This window comes from Lissotriton helveticus, chromosome 3_1, assembly GCF_964261635.1.
Source record: "Lissotriton helveticus chromosome 3_1, aLisHel1.1, whole genome shotgun sequence".
In the NCBI taxonomy this organism is placed as follows: Eukaryota; Metazoa; Chordata; class Amphibia; order Caudata; family Salamandridae; genus Lissotriton; species Lissotriton helveticus.
Genome location: NC_136061.1, coordinates 191055138 through 191077437, shown reverse-complemented (window position 1 = coordinate 191077437; position 22300 = coordinate 191055138). Strand labels below are relative to the sequence as shown.

General features: G+C 41.3%; 1 protein-coding gene across 1 annotated transcript in view; it reads right to left on the bottom strand.

Moving 5' to 3' along the window:
- Positions 1–22300, bottom strand: part of NSUN5 (NOP2/Sun RNA methyltransferase 5) — a 55680-nt gene that overhangs the window by 7379 nt on the left and 26001 nt on the right. Inside the window, exon 4 of the mRNA XM_078679586.1 lies at positions 10307–10415. Within this exon, the coding sequence (XP_078535712.1) occupies positions 10307–10415 (109 nt within the window). The remainder of the gene's footprint in view (positions 1–10306; positions 10416–22300) is intronic.

Here is a 22300-nt window from a genome sequence, read left to right as displayed (position 1 = left end):
GCCTTCCCCTCAGCATAGCAAAGGGAGTGACACCTGTGGTTGAATGAGCTGTGTTATTATAAGACCAAATTCTATCACTCACAACTTCTTGTACCTGCAAACCTGAGGAAGATTCTAATTGTTTCGAATCTTTCACAATTCGGTGCACTCTTTCCACTAAACCTTTGCCTTGTGGACTATATAGTGCAGTTGTAAGATGTTTAATGCCAAGATTTTGTAGGAAACTTTTCATATTACGTGATACAAATTGTACACCATCATCTGACACCAAGAAAGAAGGTATCCCTTCAGATCTAAACAGTTGTTAAAAAAATTCTGTGTTTGGATCTCTCATGAATTCATATAAAACCCACTTAGAATAATAATCAACAATGGTTAATATGTACCTAACACCTTGGTTCAAACCACCTATGGGGCCGAGAAAATCAATGCCAAGTTTTTCCCAAGGGTTATGAGGAAAGTCAACAGGACATAAAGGGGAATTGGCAGTATGAAGGGATTTTTCCACATTTGCACACTCAATACAGTTGTTTAAAGAGGTTCCTACAATAATGACCATTCCAGGCCACCAATAATATAATCGCAACCTTTTCTTAGAACTAGTGATGCCACCATGACCTTTGTGAGCTAAATAAATGAGTTTATTCCTGATGGTGGCTGGAGGAATGAGAAAGGAACCTCTCATGATGAAATCACATTCAACACTTATTTCATTCTTGACTTTAGAATAAGGAATGAGTTATTTGTCAATTTGACCTTCTCTAGGTCAACCATTGGAAATGAATTTCTTGAGAATGATTTGGCAATTATCAGATGAAGAAGCTTGCATCCAATCAGATTGGGAAATTAACAACAATTTCTTGCTCATCCAAAAATGTTTCAATATCATTTTCATAAATAGGACACCTGGACAAAAAATTAGCTTTAAAGTTTTTTCCACGAGGAATAGGTTTCATGGAGAAATTATAATCATATAATTTCGAAAATAAATCGTACTAGCCTGGGAATGGCATTTCTTAAACCTTTATCGTTCCAAATAAAGATTAACTGTTTATGATCAGAAGCTAGCACAAATTCTCTTCCCCATACATAAGTAGAAAAATGTTGGCACCCCATACACAGGCTAGTGCTTGTTTTTCGATGATCCGGTAATTTTTTCAAATGAAGAAAGTCTACGGGATGCAAATGAGACCATATTTTCAGCACCCTTCACCATTTGACTGAGGACAGCACCTAGACCAGAATTGATTGCATCAACAGTGATGTAAGGTATGGAACTTTCATTGAAGGGTTTGAGTGCAGGAGCATTAATTACTAAATTCTTTAAACTTTCAAATGAATTTGTTGTTCTTCACTCCACATAAATGTAACGTTACTTCTAGTTAATTTTCTCAGAGGTTCACCGATAAGAGCAAAATTTTGTACAAAACGAGAATAATATTCGCTCAATCCTAAAAATTATCTCAATTGATCTTTGTCTGAGGGTTATGCACATTCTCGGCCAGCTTTTAAGAGATCTTCTTTTGGACTGATTCCTATCTCAGAAATTACATGACCTTAATATTCCACACGATTCAGTAAGAATTAGCATTTTTGTTTCTTGACTGTCATGCCAAATTTGCCTAAAATTCCTAAAACTTGGTCTAACTTTTCTAAATGTTCTTGAACAGAATTGGTAGAAATTAAAGTGTCATCTTGATAAGCTAAGACATCTTTGATGTCACCAAAAATAAGCTTTTGAAAAACTGAGGCTGCTGAAGCCAGTCCAAAGGGTATTCTAAGAAATCTAAAGGCACCAAAGGGAGTGTTAAAAGTAGTCAAATCTCTGGAATCTTCATGTAGATCAATTTGATGGTACGCTGCTCTTAAGTCTATGGTAGAGAAAATATTAGTGCCTTTTAATTGAGCTAACATGTCTTGGATGCGTGGTAATGGAAAGCAATCAACTTGTATATTTTTGTTTAAGATCTTAAATCAATGCACAGCCTAATTTCATCACAATTCTTTTTGAGTGCAACACCTTTTGTTGAAACCCATGCAGCAGAATCAATTTGTTCAATGGCTCCATCTACACAGAGCTGTTGTAGATGTGCTTTAAGTCTATCTCCGATACTTAATGGAACATGTCTAACCAGCGGCGTCACTAGGGGGGTGCAGGGGGTGCGGACCGCACCGGGTGTCACCCCATCATGGGGTGACACCAATCTGGTTACACTGCTGGCTCGCCTCGCTGTGTAACACAAACACAGCTCTGCACTGCAGTGCAGCTTCAACTCTGCTCTGAGTATGCTGCTTTATTATAGTGCGCAGCGCACGCATTTGCTTCTGCTTACAAATTGAAATACTGAAGTCAGTGCAGTGCTGCCAGTGCACGTCGCCACGCACGTACGCACCACCTACTATAGTGGTGATGTGATGGTGCGATGCGCGGCGGCGTACTCAGTTTGTGGGTCCTAGGGCCGTCAATCTGTAGAGCTACCAATGACGGCCCTGGGACAGCCCCCGCGCGCTGTGCTCCTCAACGCGTCACGGCGGTCGCAGTGTTTGATATCGCGCGCCGTCATCTCCCCTTCATCCGGTAATGAAATGGTGGTAAATGGATTTGGGGAGAGTGGTTTTTATATAGTGCTCTTAATTGGGCTTGTCGGAATAATTGGTAGTATAATTGGATAGTGAAAGATCGGATCCGGTGTCCCAAAAAGCGCCAATACACATATGTAAAAAGTGCCTGACCTGCTGTGAACTGGGAGGGAGCGGCGTCGTGCACTACTGTGTTGTGAGTATCCAGTGTCCGATCGTATCAAGTGTTTGAAGTCGGTGCCTGGATGTGGGTGCAAATGGAAATGTAGCACACAACAATCAGATCGCATTCGCAATCGCATTAGACTCCCAGTCCCCAAGGTCGGCCCAAGACGGTCACACAGTGGGTGCTATAAAAAAGGAAGCTTTAAAGACGTGTCAAGGAGCGAACTAATAATTTCAGAGCTGGTGTTCGCTATCGCTTCATTATTTATGTGCGCTTGGCGTTGCTGTCAACTCTTTGGGGGTCGGGTTTGGTACTGAAGGTCACTACATATCCCTAAATATAAACAGGCACTAAATTTGTGCCACCAAACTCAAAACCCCTATTGAAAGAGCAGCACCACAATACCAAATGAGGACATAGCTGCCAAGGTTTCAGATTGCTATGCGTGACATTTTCGTAATTACAGTGTTATTATGAGTGACATTTCAATGACTATGAGTGACACTTTCTCACGAACAAAGTCAAGCAATGAAGACGATTGAAACATATAAATGTTAGAAGTTAAACCCATGTGAGGAATAAGAAATTCTAAAAAAACTAAATCTTAAAACTGCTGCTATACCAGAAATGGAAGGACACTAACTAATATGACACAGAGAGCCCTGCCCCCAAACAGGTCACTTGTTTCTGATAGGAAGTCTCAGCTTCCATGCTCGCAACAATATCAGAATGCACATTAGTGTTATTAAAAATGTTTACTTAAAGTACAGAGAAACGCCAATAAGAACAGGGCACTCTGCAGCCAGCCAGAACTTGACGGTAGTGCCTGGACAACAACACTACACAACATTCAGAATTACATAATTTTGCAGATGTAAAACAAAATAGATAACAAAAGATAATGCACATTTTCTTTTAACTCTTCTGTGTAGTATGATAGATGTGATGAAAACATTTCGTAATGGAAAAGGTCAGAAGTTCCTAATGTAAAAAAATAATCCTACTGAATATTTAAGTTTTACTTGTCTTTCATTTTTAAGTGTGTGAGCTATGATTTTATATGCAGTTTAAAGTGAATTGTGCCTATACCTTACACTTGGGCACTGCAAACACCGATGCTGACCAGACATGACAGCCAGAATCGGTTGACCCAGGCGATAGCTGTAATCATTTTCAATTGGGGCCATACTGCGGGATCACAGGGGTACAGAGTGAGGGAGGTCTGCTCTTTGGCTTGGACGGACGGTGTTCAGACACATGGCTTGGCCCAGGAGCACGACCACTTACAGGCCCCAAAGACCACAAAGAATAGGGTTGCTCTGTGTCACCTTCTCTGGGTGTGGAATTGACAGGCAAGCCAGCACACAGCAGAACATGTCCCAACGTTACCTAGGATCACAGTTCTGCCTGATGATGGGGACCCCCCCCCCCCCATGTAAACGGGGATATTTGAGGGCATCAAATGAGTCTTATAAATGAGAAGTGGCTTGTCACGATTGTCGAGCAGGTGCAGTGTTGTGCTGCTGCCCCAGCCCCACACCCGGAGAGGCACCAGCCACAGCTTGAGTGAGTATACTCATTATGGTCACTGTTATAGTGGAGCTACAGGCTTTGAGGCCTCAGGTTCAGCTGCTTCAACTTTAGTTTGCTCAGTATCAGACATGTTTAAAATAATTGGAGAAGAATTGGAGATTACCTTGTGACTCAGACACTTACTTGTACTTTGTAGCAGGCAGCGCCATCAGAGGAAAGGGCCAGCCCGCTGCAACGACTTTCTGCAGCCCCGCATAGGGGCTCCTGGCAGCAGCCGCGGTTATTTGCCATCTGTGTCCACTGGCGGACTCAGAGCGGAGGAGGGCCATGCGGTAAGTTGTGAGGGGGTGACACCATGAGTTACCCGCACTGGGTGACAACAACCCTAGTGACGCCACTGTGTCTAACCTTGTGAATGACTGGGATGGCATCAGGTTTCAAAATAATTGTGTGTTGGAATCCTTTAACTGATCCAAGTTTGTCATTAAAAACAGCTTCATGTTTGTCAAGAATAGCTTCTAATGATGGATTTTCAGAGTGTAAGGCATTAATGTTAGTAAAATCATCTAAAGAAATGGGATTGTCAGTACCTGGCCTTAACACTATGCGAAATTTGCCTTGGTCTTTCCAACCAAGTATATTACAACCCTTTTTAGCCACATACATTTTTTAATGGATAATTCTATCCTTGAAATTGAGATCATCAGTGAAATATCCCATCATATCAATCTCCTGACCTCCAAAGGCTAGTGTGTGAATGTCTGGAGTAAGTAAATTGGTTTCCTTCCATTCTTTAAAAAAGAAAATGTCAGAGAGGATGATTACAGGTGAACCTGAATCCACAGTAACTTTTGTGAGGATGTCACCAATTTTAATGTCACCAACAGGATCACCGTTATTAACTTCTTCGGTCGACTCCAACATGTCTACAGACAATAAAATGTTATTGATTGTGGTACTATCTGAATGAGAGTTTGAGATATTGGTGTCTCTGGATTCTAAATGCATTACTTTAGACTTAAACTTACATACAGAAGTAAAATGTCCAATTTTCTTACAATTAGTGCAAATGCTGAGCCCAGAAAGCACTTTATTTATTTGTGGTTGGTTTTTTAAAAAATGCATTGAGACTGAGAAAAAGCCTCCCAAACTAACGGAACCTTGTACTGTAGTTATGGTATCAACCAAATTTTAGTTTTAAGTTTGCACATTTGGGATGAAAGCTTTTTAACTTGTTTTGTATTAACTTGTGAATGAATTATTGTACTACTTGTACAAGTTTAACGCACATATTTTTAATTATATAATTGTCCCTTTTATTGCTGAAATATTGCTTTTATGGTTTGCTATTTGTAAAACCGAATAAAGTATTTTGACTATGACTACAAAGTTTATTGATAGCAGGACAATTGGAAGCATTCGCTAAATGGGATTTGGAACCGCATCTGTAGCATTGAAATTGTTTATCTGGTTTCTTCCAATCATGTTTGTTAATTGAGGATTTATAACGTTGAGTAACAGTTTGTGGTGTTTGATGAGAAATTTTGTTTATTGACTCAGTGGTGGTGTTTTTTGAATTTCCTAATTCTTTAGAAGCAGAAATGGATCTTTCAATTCCTCTAGAAATTTCCAACATTTCAATGAGAAAAGGATTTCTGCAGCACAAAATTCTTTCTTGAACCTTGTTACTAAAACAGTTCACTACAATTTGATCTCTTACATGTTGTTCAACAGGGCCTTCAAATTCACGAGGAAGCAAGCACCCTTAATTCAGCTAGAAAATGATCAATACTTTGTTCGCGTTGTTTACATGTATGAAATTTGTGTCTTTCAACAATTCTACTTGGCTCATCCTTAAAATGTTTTTCTAATCTCAAAACTGCTATAGTGAAATAATTTCAATAATCAGAGGGAGGACGAACTATAGAAGATGATGATCGAAAATTCCTTGTCCTTCATTACCCAGACAGTTATGTAACATTGCATTTTTCCTAACAGGAGAACGTTTTACACCATCTATAATATAACTATTGAAGGATTTATACCATTGGGTCAATTTGATTTTAGGAGTGCCAGGTTCAGGGAGAAAGGGAGAAAAGGAGAAGGAAGAACAGCAGTTTGAACAGCCATATCTTTAAATACAATGCAATATAGAAGTAAATGTAATAGTTCAAGGTAAACAGAAAGTGAATGTAAATGTATTAGAGAAAGGAATAAATAGTGTCACCACAGTAAAAATATTAATATAATAGAGTAAAAATAATGTGCAATAAATAAATGGCTTAAAAATATTAAATTGAATGTTCAATAAAAGGTGTGCGCATCACCACGCAATAGGATAGTCATTATACAGGTAAACTTATAAAAATATAACTAAATATGGTGTGCGCGTCACCGCGCTCAAAGTACTTACGAATGTTGAAATATAAGGCTAAAATGATGCAAAAAACTGCAGAAGGAATATAAGTTGTATTAGGGTGTACGATGTAAATCAGGCTGAATTGTCAGTCGTATTAAGGTGTACGCGTCACCGTGCTTGAAGAGAACTGCAGTACGATGTAGATTAGGCTAGTTGCTAGGAGACATGAGGAGAACGTAGCGTAACGTGAATGACGTGCGCAACGTAATGATGAAAAAGTGCCACGTAGTGATGAGACGTCACCTGCAGCCAGATCGTGAAGAATGAAGAATGAGGATTCCAATCATGAAGAGTGCAGAATGAAGATTTTAAAAGATTACAAAAGTCGGCAAGTCGTTGGTAATCTTCATTAAGTTGAAACCAAACAATGTCGCTAGATTTGAAAATATCCAATCTTCAGCGCACAAATGACCGTGTCAGAGTGAAGAAATGCAAATTTAAACACAACAATAAGTTGTGTGTAAATGGTTTTTAGCAAGGGAAAAGTATCAAGTCATTGGGAATCTTCGTTGAGTTGAACCCAAGCAATGTCTCTAGATTGGAAATATCAGATCTTCAGCGCACAAGTGACTGTTTCAGAGACTGAAGAAACCCAAATGTAAACACGTCGATAAGATACGTGTAATTAGTTTTCAGATAGGGAAACGTATCAAGTCTCAACAAATAAGTGGAGCATCAGCTGGCAGTAAATTAAGCAGAAAAATTGTTCTTTAAAAATAGGCTAAGTCCACATATCAAAATTGAACACGTCGCTCGATCAATGTAGATAAAGATGTTCAGCTAAAAGATGATATGATGTTCAATGAAGTTGTAGGATCAGCATGTAATTGATAGTTGAAAACTAGGCAGGAAAGGTTTAAAATATGTTAAAATCAAGCAAATTCCATAGTATTTGAATTGAAAAATATATATGGAAACAAGAGATGACTGAGGTAATCCTGTAGGATCGTAGAATTAGTTGATAAATGAATACAATCGTGAGTTCATGGAGTGCTGTCTTCGCCCACTCGTCGCCAAATGTATCCTGGAATACAATTGCAGGAGTCCAGGAGGTAAATAAAAGGAAGATTTATTCTTGATAGAAGTACAGCACTCAAGATCCAACAGAGCGTCTCTCTTCATCAGCATCCCCTAACTGCAGACTGGAGCTTACAAGAGAGGAACATTCTACAATGCTAGGTAACAGAAAACATTGAAAGATGCAGACTTAATGCAGAATAGATAAATAAAAATGTAAATGAGGAATGTAACACCCCTCTATTACGTTTGTGCACTCAGTAAATCTTATTAGTTTCAATTGTCCTTTTGTCACCTCTGTTGAGTTTTGTCTATTCTTCAGCCATTGCAGGGATCCATAGTATATATTTGTCTCTCTTCCTCCATTCTGGGAGGAGATGCGCTTGCTGCGAGCGTTTCTGCAATGAGGTCTAGCCAGTGGAAAGCAGCAGTAGAGGCTGCCAACCAGATTTTGTGCAGGCTCCAGCATTGTCGCAGATATCCAGTTGGTTGAAATCCTGCTTCTGGGCTTCAATTGAGGTGGAATGATGGGCCACGGGCTGCAGGGTAAACTTGAAGCGCTCTTCTTGGAGCTGCACAACCTCCCACAGCTCACAGGCTGGGTTAGCGGCGCTGCTTCACAATGTTGTAATGACACAGTTTGCACGGACACAATTCATGAAGTAGCTATAATCAATGGAGAATGCAGATCGCTCTCCTACCTTGAAGGGTGGGCCCTCAAACTCTGAGGTCAGCTGCTTACCCAGAACAATTACACCTCCTGCAAGTTTTTCATGCTTGTTCCCTCTCAGCAGGCAGGATGGCATCCAGGTGTTTCGGGGCAGGATTGTTTTTTCCTTCCAGGTCAGTCTCTATGGAATAGCCCCTCACCTCTGCAAAGTAAGCTATCATGCAGATATCATCTCTAGTTACGCAGCAGCCCCCTGCTGAGCACTCCTGTCTTTTGTCTCTGCTGAGCACTCCCATCTTTTGTAGAACATTTTATTGGAACAACTGGCCCAGTGGCTCCCATTTGTATACAATGAAAACAGACGTGATATGGATTATTTGTCTGCACATTTAGAACCAGTAAGATGTGTTTTTTACAGGGGTCATCTCCAGGCTGTACTCCAGACACAGCCTTTGTGTAGAGAGATGCTCCTTACAGCAATGTAGTCTCTAGTTGGGAATACCCACAACAGAGGCACAAAAAGGTGTGTTCGTTCAGCACCTGGCTATCAATAGCCTATTAAACAGTGATCAAGAAAGAGAGCAAAAGAGGTCTTCTTCTAAAGGACCCTCACAATCTGAACAGAAACTGCAGTCCAAACCTTCACCCCCACCAGCTACCAAACTGCAGTGCGCTGGAAGACTAATCAGCGGACTCGCTCAGCAAAAGGGCCGAATTTAATTTCTAAAGGAAACCTTAACTCCTCTTACCATACTTCAGTGTCTAGGTCTTCTACCTCCAGCTTCAGGAATATATGAATATCAGCAATACACTTCCAATGTCTGGGGGAAAAACCTCATATTCAACTTGTATACATGAACAGACCAGGGGCTTCAAAAATGGTACCTAGAGGCCTTCATTACTCTGATTCACTCATCTACGCAATGTATGAACCAGGCCAAAAGACCATAACATACACTTGGGATGTTAGTGCTAGGGTTTAGGTTAGCACACAGAACTGATACTTCGGAGTGGAGGCCTACTGGCCCACTCGTGTACTGACAGAGATAAAAAGATCTAGTCACAAATACAGATAAACAAAACATGGTAAACTGCTCTACATACTATACCCATAACGAGGACAGTAGTCAGAGCAGTCAAATGAAGGTCTGCTTGTCGTGCACCACCAGGTCACAGGAAAGGCCCAAAACCTGATTCGTGTTAAGAGACAGACCTAAACCTTCCCACACACAGTAGATCAGTGTGAGGCTGGAGCCAAAGTCAAAAAACAGTATATCAGATATTCGTAGTTGGGGAACACAACTGAAAAGCATGCAGGGAACATTCCTGTCCCAACAGCACTGTACCCTCACCTATGTACAGTCTCTATAGCCATGCTCACAGGATGACCTCAGACCCTTACACTGCAGGGGCAGAAAAAAAGCAATGTGAGCATATTATCAGCATCCTTGCAATGGGAAGGATAAGCAGAAACACAGCAAACACAGCGTAAGAATTATCTATGTGCAGACCTTCCCTCCCCATCTCACATAAGGACCTACCTAGCTAACCCCGCCTCGCTGTGAATGCAGAAAAATAAATGCATTATAAATAGAGCGATTCACTTCCTGAGACCAAAATCAAATGACAGGAACATAAAATAAAGTCTAGTGTGTATAGGGAAGGGCTAGTGACAGGAGTGCTGGGCAAATAAGACAGAACTACAGGGGTATGGGTGGAGGACAATCTACACAAACCAAATGCCTCTGCGGTACCGTCCATCGCCGATATGAAGGTGACTCGAAACCCCTCTAGACGATGCATGCAACACTTCTCTGCAACAACACTTGTAACTCCCAGAAACTGTCGGGAACATCAACACACTCCCTCCCGTGCCTCCTGCCAGTAAAACCATCTGGGACCCACTCAGCACACAACTCACCTGGAGGCTCGGCCAAGGTAGCCATAGCCTTGGCGCTTAAAGTAATCAATTACATTTTCAGCATTTGTCTTCAGTGTGTTGATTCGGATGTAGCGGGGCAATGCTTGAGCTGAAGAGAAAAAGGAGGAGACAGGTAAGAATATCAGCAAAGCAAAATCGGACCATTTTCTCTCAAAATGGGCATTGAATGTTACCTGAACTGCCCTATTTCTTAGTGTTCACTTTAGTATACAAAGCTATGTAACAAAGGGGGACTTTTCAAACCCAAAGCCAGATCAACCCTAATCACCTGGATAGACACAAATCAGGCTTGCCTTTTTCAAATATAGATATTTCATGCCTCTGCCTCACAATGTAAGTTTCTTAACATGGGGGCTGTAGAACTTCCGCCCATTCTTTGTATCAGGATCTGCTGTGGTGTGTGCGCTGTGGTCTGCATGTGATGATCTTTGTGGAAATGGACCATTTGCCTACAGGTGCTGGTCTTTCATATCCTCTTTGGGAAGGGACTGAAGTGCGTCGGTGTCTGGAAGATGATTGCCCAGAAGCACCAGGCCTGACTAAAGGGTGATCTTGCATGCCTAAAATTACACACATTCTTTGCATCAGGATCTGGACTACAGCCCAGAATGGCAAACACCTGCCATTGCCAGTTCTCTGTGCTAGCACCTACTGCTGATAGCACACGGACAGGCAGATCACCTCCAGCAAACAGGATCATCTTCAAGAAGGGACATACTATTTATTTTATGTTATTCTGAAATCAATGTGCAACATGTGTGGTACTTTAAATTCTGGACACATGTAATAAACTTTGTCATAGCATGACGATTTTTATATCAAAAGACCGAGAATAGCCAGTACACTATGTACAAGCATTTTCGTTATGTTCCAGTAACCATTTCACCTCGAAATTGTCATTTTCGTTTTGAACCCTTGACTTATCTTGAAAGTGGGTTTTGTATCTGTGTGCACGTTCTGGGAATGTATTTCAAATATGTGCCTAAGGCATAAAAATCTGTATAAAAGGACTGTGCGGAGTCCATGAAGGCAGGCTATCTCATTCAGTCGCTTTTAGGCGTGGCTGGGCGACGTAGCCTCACTGTTGTATGTAATAAAGATGTCTTTTCATATTTCAGATTCTCTGTCAATTCCTTTGCTGCTTTTAGAATGGACTACCTATTGGTAAGACCCCTGAGTAGGAGTATGTGGATTTCTAGAACCACAAATGGCGCCCAACTCGCGGCTCGTTCGTCCAGTGGCTATCTGAGGAGTATTGTGTCAGAGGATGGAAAAACTGCTGGGGAAGGCAAGACAGAAATCTACAAAAAAGGTACTCTGTGCACAGAGGTTCTGGGGGATTCTCTGTCTTTGCGGCTCAGTATGTTTTTGATTTTTTCTGACTCAGAATCTCCAAAAGATGCCACTCTTGATTGAGAAACCCTTTCTTTTTGGCGTAAGTGTTTTTTTTAAAGAAAAGAGACTGTTAGTGCAGTTAGAAATTGGCAGTTAGAATTTGGACAACTATTTGTTTGCTATAGCTTTGATAGGTTTGTATAGGTTTGGATATGCGAATTGCAATTTGTGTAGGCGGATATGAAGAGACTTTTCTCCATCTGCTCCAGTTGAAGTATTTGTGGGTCGCGCCCATTCTGTAGTTTTGTGGGTCGCTCCCATTACTTAGTTCTTTGGTACTTTGGAAGTATCTGTGGGTCGCGTCCATTATTGCGCTTACGATTATTTGAACATTGCAATTTTCAATAACCAAGGGTTTTGTAAATTTACAAATGTATCGATAGAGATAACCCCTTGAAGTTTAGAAGCTAGATTAGTGGGATACAGGATGCCTGATCTTAGCATTTTTGGAGATTTGTGTTGGCCAACTTTGGTATACGTTTGAATTTGCCGGCTTCCATTAGGGAATATCTAAATAGGTTTAGATATACAAACATATTTCTTCCTTGGTGATTTTGTATCCCCAGGGAATTAAAATATGACATATTGCAAAACAAGGATCCTTTGCTCTGGGCAATTTTACATGCAAAACGATTTTTGGTGTTCTGCCACCTAAAGCTAGTGTATTGAGTGTATTTTTGGTTTCTTGCACATACAGTGGTCTGTTGCGCTGTTTATGCAGTCTTTTTGAACACTATTGAGAAGTGTTCCTTGTAAATATGGTTACAGCTACGTACAGTCTGGACTGTCCTGTTTTCGTCCTGAGTGTTGAATTATGAGTTTAAATATGTGTTTAAATGTGTGTTTAAAATGTGTGTTTAAATGTCTATTTTGTTTGTGGGTTTTGTTGTAAATTGCGACAACGCTATTTACAAGAAATGGTTAGAGCGCGCTGTATTGTGTGTCTTGAATGTTTCAACACTTTCTGTTTCTGTTTGAAATGAGCTCATGTGTGTATTAAGAGTTTTTTGATGTTTTTCAGTTTGTTGAGTGAAATGTTAGATTAATTTATATGAGGTCGAAAATTACATGAACATGAAGCAGTTTACCATGCGACATGCTAAAATCGCTATATGTTGCTATTTAATTTATAAATTAAGCAAAACGCATATGTGCAAAATGTTAAAGGATTGAAATTAGATAAAGTTAAAATTCACATTCACTAGGAATATGAAGGGCCTCAAAAATAATTGTGCCTTCGGTAGCAAAACGAATTGGTAGCGGTTTTTGAAAGGCAAACATTTCAGCTAAAGTACATTTTTCCTTGCCAGATTTAAATGCATCTTTTTGCACGTGCATTTTTAAACCGTTTTCAGTAAAACTAAAAGCGTGCTCAGGTTTCAGCATTTCTTTCAGGTTTTCAGCCTTTCCTGCCTTAAGGCAGCAGATGTTGTTTTTCGAGGGCCATAAATTGCATTGGAACGTTTTTAGCACAGTTGGATCTTTTTTAATTTTAGATTAGTGTTTTAGAGGGTTACAAAATACGGTTCTGTGTATCACTGGAAAACATCCAAATGTAGTTTTATTCTCTTTAAGCAAATTTTAAAAGTATATTTTTGGTTCTTATGCTAAATACTGATGGCCTTTTAAAAAAGTGGCGCAGAAAAATGTCATGTTTAAAGTTAAGCTTTTGTGCTTCGGCGCATAAATGAACTCATCTAAAATTATAGGCAAGGGATGCAACTTACCTTTATATGTGGAATTCTCATAAAAAGATAATTGGTTTCTTTGAAAGGAAAATTATTAATTATGAAAAAATTATCTGAAAAAAATAAGTGCTTTTTAATATCGTTTTTTGATATTTATAAAGCTTAGTACTCATGCTATGACTCCCTAGCATTAAAATTCGATTAGGGTTATGTGTTACTGAATAATTAGGTAAATTGCATGTTGGTTTTCGCGTGACGCAGGCGTAAAAGACTTTTTTCTAGGATTTACATGAGAGATGCCCAATGTTCAACCTCTGTCATGTGTAAAGGACATTCTGAGGATGATTAATATGTAAAGCAATCATAGGATATTAACTTTTAAGTTCCCTGAATGCCAAAGTCGAAAATGGGTACATTAGACATTTAAAGAGGCATTCTTGCCATTAGAGTAACTTTTACAGTGTCTTAAGCTTTAGTAAATACATACATTTAGGTATCATATAAGTTTGCCAGTTATTCTTATTTGGGGTGCTATGCTGCCTCAGTGAGCCAATGTGAATGATGCACAGGTTTTGTTTTGTATCAGGATTGAAGGTTCTAGCCTTGGCAGGGCCTACTTGGACATTCATGTTTAGGGTTGGTGAAAAGGGGTATCTTTGCATAGGGTGGTAACAAGCAGTTGTTTTAAGCTGGTATGCTGTGTTGTTGTGCTCAGCAAATTCTTCACAGTGAATGTTTTAAAAATTCTAAGAATAAGTGACTTTTAACGTTTTAAAGAAGTCATTTATAACATGTGTTTTTCAATAGGGTTGATTATTGGAGGGTTAAAAAGAGTGGGACAGTTTTTGCATTTTTCAGCTCCAGGGACGAATTGGAGGATGGTCAAGGAACGCACGAAGTATGTCAGGCAGAGTTTGACCTGAAGGTCAGTGAGGTGGGGGTTAGGAGTAAGTGAAACCAGATGTTCTGCTGAGGGCCTTTCGGACCTCAGGGCATTTTGGCGCAGGGGATGTAGAGTGTCTGTGAATGAGTTCTGCTTTTTGAGAAGTTGGAATTAGTATGTTTTTGGAAGATGGTTAATTACAGTTGGTATTTTGTATGTTATGGCAAGTCAGCAGTATGTTGAAAAGAGATGGGTTTTTATTATGACTTCTTTGCAAGGAAATGTTCGTGTTTTTTCATGATTTAGCATTTTCCCCTTTATGAATCGTTCCTGCTGGTCGACACTGTAAGTTTTATTTGACAGTTCAATCTCCAGTGCTGGTGATGATCTGTCAAAAGGGTGGGAGTAAGTGAAAGTGTACATTTTGAGATTAAATGAAAGTGTGCAATTTTGATTTTTGATTCTAAACCTGACAAATTAAGCAGGCCTGCATTGATGGGTTTTGGGCTGCATGAATACATGCGTCACTGCTTATGTTATTGTGATTTGTCCATGCCTTTTTGTGCTTGCTATACTGCATGTATATTTGATGGCTTGGTATATGTTGGCTGTGTTTTATGTTGCTACTTAAGAAATTATTACAAGTTTGCCTTTATTGCAAGGAGGCATGTATGACGATATGTGTCACTTTTACAATAATTGGGTAAAATTTGTATTGACACTAAATTTCACAGACATGATGTTTGCATGCTGTTGACACGAATAGACAAACACCTCACCAGTGTAAGTCAAAATTTGGCCATAATAGTATTGAAGTAAAATAAAAGAGATATACATGAGTCATGATATTGCCCTCTCCCTTATGGACCAGGTAATTCTAAATTTATGTATCCTTGATTGGACCTAAGGATGAAATTATGGATTTGTGGCTCTTGTTAAAGGTGACCTAAACTTTTCATTTTTTCCCTGCAGAAGGAACTGGACCATTACCTGACATTACCGTATATGGTGTAAGGGCGTGGTAGAGTCCAAATTTCTGCACTATTTGTGACTTTTGTGTCCATGTTTTTTGGTATTATGTCACAAACTTGACTATCACCCAAGAATTTTTGTTCTTCCTATAGATTTTTCTTTTGTTGTTTCTCCCCTGACCGATGCCGCATCATGCTTAGTTATTGGGGATTTTAGTTGTGTGCTATTTTCATTTCCTGACAGGCTGGTTAACTGACCCAATGTTATAGTAAGACACGTTTTCCATCTCAATAGGAGATATCTTAAGTTTACCTTTTTAACATGACGTATTTTAATTCCTCAGTTCTCTTTTATTCCTGCTGCTTTAATTTGTGGTGGGATCAGATGTGTTTTAATCATGCAAATAGCGGGACTCTCCAGTTCTGGTCTTGTTGTCTGCACATTTGATCATTAGCCTTTGTATTGCATAGTGCACTTAATGCACATTTTTAGAGACTTTTCTTCATGTCCTCGATATTCTGTATTATGTCATTCCTCTATTTGAGATGTTCTAGATAAGGAATTTAGGAGCACTTAATCATTGAGGAAAATATGTATTTGCACCATTAGACAATGCCACAATATGTAAAAACATCCATTTAGATAGAATTTTCATGTAGTTATTTACCCTTAGATGATGAAGGATATGCTCTCACACGAAAACCCAATTGAAAAGCCCAGAGACACCGTTTGCCTACTGCCTTTATGTTTGAAATTGCTTTTTGAAAATGACAGGGCATTCTAGACCAACATTGTCCCATGGCGCGTGGCCACTCCTTTGCAGATTGCAGGCCACTTGCTTTCAGTCCCCTTGTCAAAACCCATGAACTGTTTTTTGTGCTTGATTTGAAGGAAACTAACAGTTGTCACATTTCCTATATCACTAGGTTCTGCGGGAATCTTCCAGAGTCAAAGGAAGAGTGATACCCTGCAGACCTGTGATCGAGACTAAGCACACTCTCCATCAGTGACAGATGAAAGACAGACTTCTTGGCCCTACAATTCCTGCAACCAAGTAGTGTGACACCAATTATCAGCGTGACCGCGATCATCAGCGTACCCCCCCAATGGTACCTCCCAAGCAAGCCATTTGTTTCATCAGAAGGCGTTGTAAACAGAAAAAGAAAAGAGGAGCTGGTTTCAAAGATGCGAAGGATCCCTGTTGTTGATGACAGGGCTGTCATCCAGTTTGTTCAGTTTGTTCAACTGTCATGTGCTTGAACCTCTGACAGCGCGCGGTCCCCTGATCCCCTTGGCCTAAGTTTTTGGCCCTCCACACACCTCTTTCCCTTTGCTCCAATGGAAAGGCAGTGCACCCAAGGATCCACATTTGGAAAAAGGCACTACATTCTGGTGCCCGTGAGAGAGCAGCTTGAGCGTCCTCTGACACTAAATAATGAGTGTTGGAGTCTGAAAGTGCTGCTAATCTTGCTGGGTCGTTTCTCAGTAGTGCTTGGATCTGCATGAAATGCTTTGTGCCCTTGATCAATGAAGGGCGCATCATCTGTAGTATCTGCCACAAGAAGAGACACTGGTGCACTGCCTTGAGACATTGAGACTTTGTAATTGAGCTATGAGTGTTTGCCAGGAGGGCACTCCAACGGACACTGAGTCATGTAGAGCCTGAATGAAGAGGCCCAACGCGAAGAAGACACTGGAAGCAGATTTGATGGACAATAGAAGCCTGCCAGTAGAGGCTTTGACGGACTCTGGGTATTTTCTGTGAGCTTGTATAGAATTGGAGTTTGGAAACTAATTTTTGCAGCTTTGCTAGCATTATTTTAAAGTACTATTCCCTTGAGTAGAAGCAGAATAACGTCCATTTTTTGTGAAAGAGTATTCCCTTTTCACCTCAGAGCATTAATGAGAGTCACCACTGTTTCACTTGAACATATAATGAATTACAGAAATGCATGAGAAGACCTAAAATGTACTAGATAATTTTAGGATTTACGCTTGCTTAGGGTTGTGGAAAATTATGATTAATTTGTAATAGCGGTCACTACTTTGTTCTTATGTTCCTAATGACGTGTTTTCTAGTGTGTTTTAAGCAGGCATTGTCTTTTATGGGTGGGATTGTTTTTGCTGCCCAAATCACATCTGCACCCACCTCCCAAACCTATGTCTTTTCCTACTTCTACTTCTTTTCATCTTTCCAGATGTTACCCGAACACGGATAGTTAGGAGATCAGAGTTTACTGATAAATCCCTTTTGTACCGTTTACATCAACACCAGTTAGTAGTTGAACATCACTTATTGTTGGGTGTGTGGTCTTGTACCACATACTACAGATAGAGGCACTCCCTATTTTTGTCCTGCCATATATGGCCTTTGTGCTACTGCGTGTGTAGGGAGACCTGTCCCGAGAGAGTCGCTAGGCAATAGGATTACGCTTCAGTAACATCTTGAGGATTTTTATAAAATATAGATCTGGACCCAGACTAGAGTGAGTATAGGTTATTGCCTATGTAAGGGCAAAAGGTGCGTCTGTGGTACTTTAAATTCTGGACACATGTAATAAACTTTGTCATAGCATGACGATTTTTATATCAAAAGACCGAAAATAGCCAGTACACTATGTACAAGCATTTTCGTTATGTTCCAGTAACCATTTCACCTCGAAATTGTCATTTTCGTTTTGAACCCTTGGCATCCATTTTGTGTACAGCAGCCATGTGGTGTGTTGCCCTTTACATAGGCTATAACACACAGCTAAATTCGATCCCAAAAAGCCACGTACACCTTGATTGACTTTTTCCTGACCTGGACCAGGTGAAGCCATTGCCCCAGGCCGAGCCTGTTTGGTCAGTTCCTCTCCCAGTGGCCGAGCGAGATAACATCAAGGCCCAACATGCCATAAACCTTTTCATCGCGCACGCACCCTGCCTATCTCACTTCCATCTGTCCCTGTTCCTGCCTCCACGAGCTATTTACGCCATGGGCTGTGATCTTACTGTTTTGGGGTTATCCGGCCTTGTCAGCTAAAGAATGTATTCATTATGTGGACATTGTTTATGGCCTGGACTTATCTTGAAAGTGGGTTTTGTATCTGTGTGCACGTTCTGAGAATGTATTTCAAATATGTGCCTAAGGCACAAAAATCTGTATAAAAGGACTGTGCGGAGTCCATGAAGGCAGGCTATCTCATTCAGTCGCTTTTAGGCGTGGCTGGGCGACGTAGCCTCACTGTTGTATGTAATAAAGATGTCTTTTCATATTTCAGATTCTCTGTCAATTCCTTTGCTGCTTTTAGAATGGACTACCTATTGGTAAGACCCCTGAGTAGGAGTATGTGGATTTCTAGAACCACACATGTCAACTATCTGTACATCGCTCTCACACCATGTAGATCTAGTTCAGGCTTTAAAAAAATATTATTAATAAATACATGATTAAATGTTGCCAGTGTGAAGTTCTTGCAAAGTGTAAAGATCTCCCTCCAAAACAGCGCTCCAGACACTTCACTGGCTTCCTGTTGCTAGCAGGGTGGAATTTAAAACTCTTTCCACATGCCATCGTATCCTGAATGGCAAAGCTCCTGCCTTGCTTAGGAGCTTGGTGACTTGGTATGAGCCTACGCGTAACCTCCGCTCTTCATGCACGGGTCTTCTGATGGTGCCAAGAGTAAGGAAAGCACGTATGGGAGGGAGGTCTTTCAGATACCTGGCTGCCAAGTACTGGAACGCTCTACCCCTATATTTGCGATTGGAACCATCTGAAACCATTTTTAGAAAAAAACATAAAACTCTTTTATTCAGCAGGTAGGCATCTGGGAGGGTGGGTGAACTGTTAGCTCTCACTTATCATAGCGCGGGGACACGCCGGTGGGCGTACTTCCAGGCGCTTTACATATGTCCAAAATGAAATGAAATTTAAGTCTTTTAGACTGATGGGCTGACAGGTATGTCTATACTGCAAACACAGTAAGATGATGGACGGAGCGCTGAAACATTTCAGACTCTCACCTCCAGTCACTATTAGATCTGGGTTGAATCCATCATCATTCATTAGCTCATTTCACCACACCAGTTCAGTCCCAGCCATATACAAATCAGTCTTGACCCTGTTCCTCATGTCAACAGTCCAGCCGTTCTGCCAAGATAGGTCTTCCCTGGATCGGAAACAAACATCCTGGGACTTATTTAGGGGTAACACCCCTCATCAGACAGGCTAGCTTGAATCCAGTGGCATAGTGAGCAAGGGATAAATAACAAAAAGTACTTCTCCCTAATACATACTTTAAAGCAGAGTAGTGTATCCAAAAATACACATGTCCCACAGACCAGTTATTTATCCAAATTCATTATCAAAAAGTACAAATAATTTTTATGAATTCATTTTTGATATCACAATTATATATATATAAGTATCATGAAAACATCAACCTTGAAGGAGCCCCATTAACAAGATGAGAAACAGTGAACGGGATATACACATCAGAGAGAAAGGAAAAAGAAAAGAGACATGAGAAAAGGCAACACTGATTTGTCAATACACATAGGTCAAAACTGGACAAAAAATATATGTGAAGACAACAGAATTACATACGAACACAAAATTTACAATACACAATTCTCGACATTAAATACATATGAACAGGAAATAGGCAGACGCGCGTTTTAGAAATGGGAGGTACACAACAAATTCCTTCATCGGGCGCTGAGAGAACTAATAAATCAGTGGCCGCAGGCCATCTGCGTATCATACACTAAAGTTGGATATATAGTGTAGGGGGCAATGTATCAATTTACGTTTTGAATAGGTCTGCTTTTAAGGAAGAAGAAAGGATGCTGGCTAAGTTTGACAAAGCATCATAGTGTGGAAGACGGTGCATTAAATCTAAGGCACAGGCATCGCGGAGTTGTTGAAGGAGGATGCCTGTAAAATTACAGACCCACAGGCAGTGGCAGATAGTTTCGCAGAGTACTATAGTGGGATGTATACCTCTGTAGAGAGGTATACAGAGGCTGAGAATAGAGTAATGATCAGAGACATCCAATCACCCGAACTCTGACGATAACAGGAAATATCTAGACCAGCCACTTACGGACGACAAAGTGGCGCAAGCCATAAGGAGTGTACAATCAGGGAAGGCCATGGGCCCGAACGGAATTTTCATAGAACTGTATGAATTGAGCACAAACAGTCTCGCTCCGTTCCTCCGCTCTATGTATGAGGAGAGCAGAGAAAAGGGACAACTTCCTTACGACCAGCAAGTGGCCAATGTGGTGGTCATACACAAGGCGGGCAAATCCAAAACTAGCTGTTCATTTTACCTGCCCATCTCTTTATTGATTACAGAGCCCAAGTTCTTGGCAAAGCTATCAGCAACAAGGCCGGTCAAAGTTATCACTTCCCTGATACATGCGGATCAGTCCGGTTTCATGCCACGTCGCAATACAGCCCTCAATTTGCGCCGCCAACATGGGGTGCTGGGCAGGTCACAGACGATACAGGAGCCGGCGGTACTGGTATCCTTAGATGCCACTATGGCTTTTGATCGGGTCGAATGGCAATACTTATTTGCGGTGTTGGGGAAGATGGGTTTTGGGTCTGAGTTTACTACTTGGGTGCGTCTCCTGTATGCGGCCCCTCTGGCCAGAGTTGTCGTTAACAATCGGAAGTCCTCCGACTTCCCCCTCGGCTGAGGTACGAGGCAGGGTTGTCCCCTGTACCTGCTCCTTTTTGCCGTGGCCCTGGAGCCGCTTGCGGCTTGGGATCGGTGGGGCCGGTAGATTCGTGGCCTGCGCTGGACGCTGGACTGGGAGGACAAGATCTCTTTATACGCAGACGATATCTTGCTCTATCTCACTAACCAGAGGGGATCGCTGATACGTTTTCTAGATGTGCTTGCAATTTTTGGGAGATACTCAGGCTTCGCAATTAATTGGTTGAAATCGGTTCTTTATGTACTCAGGGGGGATTCGCCGATAATTCCTCATACTTGCCCGATACGAATTGAACCGGTAGGGTTTAAATACCTCAGCATTTACGTAACGCTTGACCCGAAGCTATGATTTGCCAACAATCTGGGGACCCCACTGACTCGGCTAAGGGGAGATGTGGCGTGCTGAAAGGCACTGCCGCTCTCCCTTCTGGGTAGAGCAGTGATTTTTAAAATGCTGGCCCTTCTCCGGTTTTTGTATGCTCTCCAAAATGCGATGGACCCAATCCCAGCCTCCTACTTTAAAGATATAGAGTCCCTACAGAGGCAGCTACTGTGGGACAGAAAGCCCCGTATCGGATTCACTAAACTTACTCTTCCATGGTACGATGGACGGATAGGTCTACCAGACATACGTAAATATTATTGGGCCTCGCAGTTGGCCGCGGTGAATCACGCTATTTACGGTCCCCCTGGGGAACCGGGATACGCCATGGACTGCTGGCAAGTGCCAGGGTACGACTTCACGAGAGCGCTCTATGCCAAACCCTGTTGATTCCCCTTAGCGGGACGCGACTAATGGATATCTGAAGTGGGAGGGGAGGCTTACACTCGCCACCCCGGTGTGGAGCTCGGAGAAATTGGGCAGTCTGTGGAAGTCTAGGGGCTTCGATAAATGGGACCGCATTGGGATCACACAGATTAAAGATGTCTGGGGAGGGGGCACGGTCCACACATTTCAATTTCTTCAGCAGCAGTACCACCTTCACAACCGGGAACACTACCACTACCTTCAGATTAGTCATGCACATATTCCCAAAGATACATCTCTTCCCGATGCCTCCCCCTTGGAGGACCGAGTGTTGGATGGTCACCTCCGTGAGAAGACCATCTCTTTAATTTACAGGAAACTCATAAATAACATGGAGGATCCCCTGGCCCTTATTAAAGCGCGCTGGAGTGAGGATGGGCTGGAATTCGATGAGGAGGAATGGAGGGAGGCGGTTTCCTCTCCGCAGGTTGTGGCGATACAGATGCGGCTCAGGCTGGTGCAATTAAAGATTTTGCACAGGTCATACGTGGAGAAGTGTGGATCACTGGTTAGAGGAGG